This window comes from Acromyrmex echinatior, chromosome 4, assembly GCF_024713525.1.
Source record: "Acromyrmex echinatior isolate Ae372 chromosome 4, ASM2471352v2, whole genome shotgun sequence".
NCBI classification, from domain to species: Eukaryota; Metazoa; Arthropoda; class Insecta; order Hymenoptera; family Formicidae; genus Acromyrmex; species Acromyrmex echinatior.
The window spans coordinates 13163545-13172660 of NC_141855.1; the positions used below are offsets into that span (position 1 = coordinate 13163545).

General features: G+C 28.8%; 1 protein-coding gene across 3 annotated transcripts in view; it reads right to left on the bottom strand.

The window, feature by feature from the left end:
- The window catches only part of Tdrd3 (Tudor domain containing 3), a 76294-nt gene that overhangs the window by 265 nt on the left and 66913 nt on the right, over positions 1–9116 (bottom strand). For 2 of the 3 annotated variants that reach the window (XM_011056723.2, XM_011056721.2), the window contains exons 1-10: positions 3342–3778; positions 2962–3046; positions 2673–2872; positions 2179–2326; positions 1843–2076; positions 1627–1760; positions 1300–1542; positions 586–1222; positions 243–356; positions 74–164 (exon numbers count right to left, since the gene is read on the bottom strand). In XM_011056723.2, coding sequence (XP_011055025.1) covers positions 74–164; positions 243–356; positions 586–1222; positions 1300–1542; positions 1627–1760; positions 1843–2076; positions 2179–2326; positions 2673–2872; positions 2962–3046; positions 3342–3367 — 1912 coding nt within the window. In that variant the 5' untranslated portion in view covers positions 3368–3778. Of the gene's footprint in view, positions 1–73; positions 165–242; positions 357–585; positions 1223–1299; positions 1543–1626; positions 1761–1842; positions 2077–2178; positions 2327–2672; positions 2873–2961; positions 3047–3341; positions 3779–9116 lie in introns of those variants that run through there. The other variant, XM_087405304.1, reaches the window with a different exon arrangement.

Sequence of the window (9116 nt, forward strand, 5' to 3'; positions counted from 1 at the left end):
TATAAACGTATAAAAGATTGTATATAAATAATACAAAATTTAATATCTAGAGATGAACGATTTTGTTACTCACCATTTATGTGATTGTGACTTTGATCGTAACGTAGTTGTCGATTGTTAGATCGCTGATCTTGTCGTCTCGGTTCCGGAATACGATCTTGAATCTAAAATTATCACAATCATTGTAACAAGAAATATTATTAGCAATCATTGTAAATTTTACGTTGTGCTATTTTACGTACATCATCTGTTATTGGTATACAATCCACCTGGAGTACTTCCTCATAATTTTCAAATCCCTTAAATTGCACTACACAAGTTCTCTCCGAAACACCAGTGACTTCGGCATTATAATACTATAAATATCGTACAAAAACGTTTAAATTATACGCAAAGTACACGAAAAAGATGAAACGACATATGGTGATCGACTTATAGTTAACAGATGCTCGACCGTCATCCTATGTAAATTCTAATTTTTATATGAGATTGAAAAAGTATAAAAGATAAATGGCCTAAGTATTTTGGAAACACACATTTTAATGTAAAAAAAATTTAAAAAAAAATAAAATCTATAATACGTACCCTATTATCTTCCCAATATTTAGCCATACACTTGTCACCTACTTGCCATACCCATGTACTGGTGATGTTAGGGTTACCATAATTGTTTTCGTTTCTTTGCACATTAGGATTCATGGACATCTTATTTCCAGCGTTACTATTTGACTGATATCTAGGCTGACTTTTAAAATTCTGTTCAGTTGTATTAGTTGAATATACTTTAGGGGTTCCATTTTGTTGAGCTCGATTATGCCTATTATAAGAAGCATCATAAGAATGCCTATTTTTGGCCTCGGGCTCGAGGTGATTATAGTTTCTGTTACTACCGAGATTCTTTCCCTGTAACTCAGCCTGGATTCTGTTATAGTTATCGTTACCACTATCGACGTTTGTGTTACTTGTGTGCGAATGAGCAAACGTATTTTTGTAATCATTCGGCTGATTAGACTTCTGATACGCTTCTCTACCTCCATCGTGTTGATACTGATACTGGGGTTCCTGGTTACGTTGAAACCGTGGTGGTTTGTTCTGCGGTGCGTGACTAGCACCGTTATATTGCGAATACATGGTGGAGTTACTATTATTTGTCTTCTTGCTATTTCTATGTTCCTCTGAATATCTCGGAGGTGGTTGATAACCGCGATTACCTCTTTGATTCCTGTTAAAAAAGATCAATATTAGAAGTACAATATTTCATTAAATATTAGAAATTCGTTTAATAAGATAGTTATGTACCGTCCACCTCTTCCACTTTGTGCTTCAGTACTTCTCGATTCAAAACGATCCTGATTACTTTCATTATTTTGCATGTAATTACTTTGTGACAAATTAGTTGTTTCGACACTTTCGGGTTGCACAGGTAATTTATCTTCGAGAAAGTCGAATAGAGATATTTTTCCACTGCTAGGTTTACTCTCTTCGGCTTTTTTCTCCCGTTTACCACGTGGCTCTCGTGGTTCTCGAGATTCTTTGGCACTACTATAATAAGATTGTAATTAGATAATAATTGAATATATAATTTGAGTGAAAAAAAATAGGAAAAATAAAAATAAATTTTCTCACTTATGTTTAGTGTCGGTTCTTTGCAAACTTCTTAAAGCTTTATCTATGTTATTTCTATTAATTCTCAAAGCGTATTCTGCTTGTTCTATAGTAAATCCACGATCCACGATTTTCTGTACGCTATGATCCAATAACTGAAAGCGCACATAAATTAGATATCTAGACAAGAATACAAACATTTAATTTAATTAAAAAATGTAAAAAAACAAGTTAAACCTGTTTATTTCCGCCACCAAATACTTTCTTACTGCCTTGCTTGGCAGCTTCTGCTATCGCATCTTTGCGCTGAGTTTCAAATTCAGTATTCTCTTTACTAGGTTTTTCTTTTTCTGCTAGAGCTTTAAAGTTCTTATCTTGCTCCGATAATTTTACGATTTTTTTACCAAATGGTATCCACGGTGGTGGTCCACCTTCTTCAGCAGATCTTACTCGAGTATGCGAAGCTAATTTCTATAACAAAAGCAATCCTGTACTCATGCGATATTCATTAAATAGAATTAACAATCATTATAATAAATATTAATGTCTCTTATTAAGTAAAATGCAAATTACCTTATTTAATTCCCATTTTTCCACTAAATTAGCAACTTTCCCCCCAAGTACATAAACTAAATGCGATGGTCTCAACAAAAGAAGTCCATGTGATACAGGTAAGGTTCCTGTCTTTATCAGTATCTTTGTACCAGGTGGTGTGTTTAAGCTATCCCAAAAGAGATGATTAAAAGAAACAGTTGCAAGAAAACGACATTAGAGAGCAATATTCAACTACTAGCACTATACTGAATTAGTACATGTTAAAGATGGCTTTATATAAAGTATATAAATGCACTGACATAATATAATCAACTTTAACAATGAAATAATACTTGTATATTCTGTTAAATAATGTGGCAATATTATTATTAAATAATTAATTGTTCAAAATACATATACTTATATATTTTTATACTTAACTTTGTTAATTTCATACATAGCAGCCTAGTATAAACTAATCTAGCATAATAGTAACCAATTTGCTATAAAAGAACTCAATCTAATACATTTACCTCAAAGTCGATATATGTTCAACTTCTAAGGCTTGAAAATTATTTTTTCCATCTGTCAACGATAATTTTAACATTCTTGGAGCTGCTCTTGATTCTTCATTCCCTTTGGGCGCAGCTACATTACGTATCTTTTGTATTTGCAACACAATATTGCCCTGATTAATATCTCCATTTCCACTCCCAATTTCTCTCAAGTCAAGCTATAAATAATTCATTTTTTTTTTGGTTCATTCATATGTCCCAAATAATCAATACCACAGAGAGAGAGGTTCAAAGAATCGATACATACATCTAACAGTCGTTTTACTATCTTCTGTGTGTCTATCATACTACCCGAATCCGTTGCCAAATTATAACCATGATCAGATAAATACCTGATAAAAAGAGAAAAGCCATCAGCATTGGTGAAAGGATTATGAATATTGGATAGATTTTGAACAGTCAATAGACATGGAATAGAAATAGAATAAATAACCACACTTAGAATGTTAATGTTGTAACTGTTGATGTTGAAAGTTTCTCATACTGATTAGATAATATTTTTCATCTAGAGGTATAGTCTCTCTCATCTCAAAAAAAATGTCTAACAAAATAAACATTCTACTAAATGTGGCCAATATTTTCCCTGTGGAATGTCAGAGTAAGAAAATGGAATAGTACCCTACTCACCATCCTAATGCCTCCAAGCTCTCCATGTCTGCGTTCAACTCACTCTCTTTGTTTGACAAAGATTTGATCGTGACAAAAATTTGATCTCATAAAACTGATATCGCTACTGCGAATTCTTATTACGTGCTGTCCTGAGTTTGCGACGCGATCGCGCGTATACAAACATCTGACAGCTGACACGCGTTTCGAAAGTGCGACAGACTTACGGAGGAGATTTTAGTTTTCCTCAAATTCGACAACTCGGAGTTCGAGCACCTCTGAGTTTTTGCTGAGACCGTTTCTTACAGGCACGATCTATTAACGTGAGAAAAAGAGTCGCCCACTGGTGCGGTAACTACGATAGATCAAAGGAAAGAACCGCACCTATTCAACCTGAAAACACTCGTCGCCATCTTGCATACTCGAAGCAGCATGCGTTTCGACCATAGACGTAAAAAAATGACAGACCATGCGACGCGCCATTGGCGCTTCAATTTAAATTATTAGTTTTTCATTTTCATTATTAATTCAAATTAAATTAAATCTTCAGATTAAATTAAATCAATTTCCAAATAACTTTAATACTAAATTAATACTAAATTAATTTTATTTTCATTATTAAGTTAAATTAATGATAAAAATAAAAGTATAAGAATAAATAATGTAATAATAATGATATAAAAAATTAATTAAATCAGAAATATAGTATGTCTCGCAATCGCACAGGATTTGTCTTTCCAAAATTTATTGCATAGTTCAAATTATTAATTAATAATTAATTTTATTGGCTATCAATTGTATCGATTATATTGAATGTCAATTTGATTCACATTATATTAGGATAAAGTTGACATCATTTTCGAATTTTTTGAATTTTTTTGTCGTGGAATGAAGATTGATTGAATCGAACGGTATCACAAAGCATTTAATTAGTAAATGTAATTTAGAATTTTGATACTTAATAAAAATATTCATACATTAACCTGTTATTTCGTGAAGGAAACATTGGATGGAATTCTTGTTGCGCAGAATAATCAACAAAGCAATTATCGTACATTTTGCGGTACAATTATGATTAATTTAAACTCATGTATAACATTTATTCATTTACGTTATAATTTACGAGTACGGCCATAAAACATATACTATTATTATTCAAAGTGCGTAGTGCGTGCGGAAGGTGCAGTCGGGAGCAACAGGTGTAGCATCGCCACGATGAGAGGCGTGCGAAGTTGGCCGCATGATTTTTGAATTCCCACCGAACTTCGCGTTATTCTTTTGTCGCGGTCTAATTATAAGTACAATATAAGTAAAGAATAAAATTAATAATAAATAAATAGTAAATAGATGTGTGTGCGATATATTAACATTAGGAATATCGTGCAGAATATTACGCTATCTATTAGATTTGTAAAAAAGAAATTTTTTAAAATAAATAAATACATTTTTACTAATGAAAAATTTATCGTATCCCGTCAGCAGTGCGAACGTAGGACAGTTCTATCGACTGAATTCCATGCAACCGTAGTGTTATTCGTACAAGTGGTACGAAGTATTTTATGTTATACGCAACTTATTTAATATTGTCTTTTATACTAACAGATCATGAAGAAGATTTCAATATTATTATATTCACTAAAGTACTTAAAAATTGCATTGCTACAGGTGATGGCTCAGAATAGCATTTATAAGCTTTTACATTAAAGCATTTAAATATCATAGAGAAAGATCGAGATAGCATTTCAAAGATAAAAAAATATTGTATCCTGGTGTAATATATAATAAAGATTTGTATATATGTATCTGTTGAATATTCATTTACTAAATAACTAACATCTATTTTTTAAATATATTTTTTCATTGTTTAATATCTCCTAATATTATTTAGTGTAGTAATATTATTTATAATCGGAGAAAGAAGTTCTATAATTATTATATCTGTAATTATTATATATCATATTATAAAAATTTAAGTTATAAATTAAGATTATTATGAATAAATGCAACATCTTATAGATCTATTACTTTTTAATGAATTAATGTCATTATTTAAAACATTTATAATTATTTAATCTTAAAATACTAATTATATCAGTTCATTTTCATTGTACGCATTCATATAATTTTATTTCTTAAAAATGTAATTCGTAAAGAATGTTCTTTCGACTGAAAGAATGAAGAATAATAATATCAGGAATAACAATGTATTAAAGACAATTTTATTTTTATAAAAATGATTTTATCATTATTATTTTTTTTTCAGCATTCTAGCTGTAAAATATTTCCTATTTCTTCCTTGTTTGTGATTTTAATTGAAAAAAATATAAGAATATAATATATGAATAATATTTGTTGAAAGTGGTTAGTTTCACAACATTAGTTTCTAACATTTAAGAATTAATTTACACTTCTTACTATATGCTTTGCCTTAACTTTCTATCTTTTACGAATAGAGCACGAATCACAATTTTTTATTCCTAGATTTAAGTGTGCAGATATGAATTTTTCATTAAGTCACGAGGAATTATATTAAGTTTCTAATTCATATAAATGTGCAACACGGCGCGATGAACTGTAAGTTCAATTTTGTAGAGTTTAAACAATAGACTTACAACGTCTGATAGAAAAAAAACAGCATATAAGTAAAGAATAATCGTAAAGAGTGATAAGCTCAAGAAGTCTATAGATCGCAAAAATATACCCTATTTTTGGGATTTCTTTTTAAGAAAAAGCTGCTGCATATATTCTTTTATTATATTCTTCTTTTATTTAAATTGATAATTATTACGAAAAGTAGAGGACTTTTCGACTCAGTTTAGTCCGCTCTATGCAAGAGTTATTTATCAAATCCTGTATATATGTATAGTATACTTATAAATATATTTAAGGTTTTTTTATCCACTGATATTATTTTATAAGATTTGTATTTATATTGATAAATTAAATGTATAATTTTTTAAATAATAAAATATTTTAATAATAAAATAAATATATATAATTACATTTCAAAAATATAATTATTAACTTTTTATGTTTTGACATATTATAAAAACATTTTTAAAATAATTTAAAATAATAATAAGATAATTTCTATGGATACAATTAATTCTCTTTTTGCAAGTCAAATATGTATATCTATAATAGAAATAATTGGACGATTTATGTTACGAGTACCATTTCCAGAAAAAATAATCTGGAAATTATCTCGGGATATTACAGTGGATTGACTAAAACCCTTGAAAACCCTTGAATGATGATTGCTTCAATTAGAATCAACGGTTATTACCTGGGTGGAGCAGTCGCTAAACAAACTTTGAAATTACTGCCCTCGAATGCGTACTAATTTTGAAGATGACAGATATTTGTGATATGCATGTAAATTACGATCTACAGTGAGTTACATAACATTTCGTGGTTTAATATTATTAGGTGTTGGAATTAATTCGTAGCGTTTTACAAGTGATGGGAAGTACTTTCATTAATGTATTTTTTAATGCTCATGTGAAATAAATAACATTCTTTCATTAAAAAACGCTACGAATTAATTCCAACACCTAATATATATTTTCGATTCATACAAAATTCTACAATTCTACAATTCTACAATGTTCTACGTTCAACATTTTTAAAAATATAGATGAAAAGATAGGAAAGAGAGAGAGAGAGAGAGAGAGAGAGAGAGAGAGAAGGGGTGTGTGTGTGTGTGTGTGTGTGTGTGTGTGTGCGCGCGCGCGCGCGTGTGTGTGTGTGTATTTATATAAAAGGTATATACTTAATAACTGATTTAAAAAAAACAGCAATTATAATGCTTCCCTTCTTCATTGCGTCGTTGAGCGAAACAGGGAGAAAACAAAGAAATATTATAAAGTTCTGCTCAGTGATTGGTTGCTCTAGCGTCTATCCTTTTTTATTTTCTATCTGTCTCATTCAACGAGATAATAAAGAAGTGAAGGCGGTTAGTTAGCAAGTTAAATTTAAGAACAGTCGCTTTAAAGTAATTCAATTAGGTAATTAATTTATTAGAATTATTTTGTGATATTAGAGTAATAATTAGAACAATAATTAATCATTACAGTACATATGTATCTTGCATACGGGAAAAAATACAGCTGAAAACTTCACTGATTCAAATTTACAGTCTTAATATACAAACAGTCAATTTTCTATGTTAAAATATTCTATGCAAAATTGACAGCTCAATAACATTAGCGATTTATTAAACCATCAAATTTTCTTATTGATATTGAATTCGCGTAGTAAATTATAAGTTTGCTGTACCACCCAATTAATTTTTTTTCTGTGCACATTTCTTTCTTCGAAAAATCAGACGCATTAAGTAATTAATTATAACATTTATATATATAATTATGTATAATTTTTTAAATAACAGTAACTTTAAATAAATGCTTTTTAAAGATGTTAAAGTATATATAAAAATCACTTAATAATTTTTGTAATTAAAATGATAAAAATTAACCGAGACGAGAATGACCTATCATGTAGCAAAGAATCGGAAAATCATCTGTATGCTAAGGGTTATAAACTTTTTAAAACTTTTAGAGTAAATTGTCAATTAAAGAATAAAATCTCACTCTTAAAGATTGAAAATTCAGCCATTCTTTTTAAAGACTGACTCAATTTTTTCTCTTTAGATTAGGATTTCACTCCAAAGAACTTATAACGAATTCGATTGAACGCACTCAGTGCGCACTGGTGCACATTCTCTACAAGCGCATAATATTATTAAGTATTAGATGTTGGAATTAATTCGTAGCGTTTTTTAATGAAAGAATGTTATTTATTTCACATGAGCATTAAAAAATACATTAATGAAAGTACTTCCCATCACTTGTAAAACGCTACGAATTAATTCCAACACCTAATAATATTTTACATTACTTAATATTAAATAATATTGGGTCATCTAAAAAGTATCCGTGGTTTTTTGTTACTAGATGGTGTTGATGTCAACACCATCTAGTGACAAAAAACCGCGGATACTTTTTAGATGACCCAATATTATGCATATTCTTAGAATATTAAATGTAACATTTTAAGAATATTATACTAAAATTATATAATATTAAATAATATTCTCGAAATATTAATGAAAGATTATATATCTTCTAATAATATTGTATTGATTATTAAAAGTAACATTATTTAATGTTACTGTAATATCGTATAAACATTAAAAAGTATTATAATAAAATTTACTTTAATTTATAGAATTGTTACATCTGTTTAGTATACATTTAAAGACTGAAAATAATTTTGTAAAATTATACGAGCAATTGTAGAACTGGATATGTACTCAAAATCACGTCAAAACATTTTTTTAATACAAGATGCAGCATAAACTGATAAGAACTTTTTGTTATTGTTGTTAGATTGTGAATACAAATTGTACTAAATTAAGAATAATTAATATTTATAAATGTTTTAATATTTTAATATTTCAGAAATATTAAAATATAATACCTAGGGTATTATATAAATGGACACCTCTAGAAAATATTCCCATAAAAAATATTATATGGTATTTTCGAAATATTGTAATAACTTATTTTAATTTTTTTAATAATATCCATATAACATTCTAGGAACATTTTGCGCTTATAGGGTTGAAGCTGTCATACACAAAGTAACGTAAACATATGTTTACACATAAACATAGAAATCGATTAAATCCTGAAATACTCAATACATTTCATTGTACTATTAGATAAAATAAGTATTTTATAATTTGAAATATTTGCATTTCACTTTTATACTCAAATTAAATCAGTGTACAAC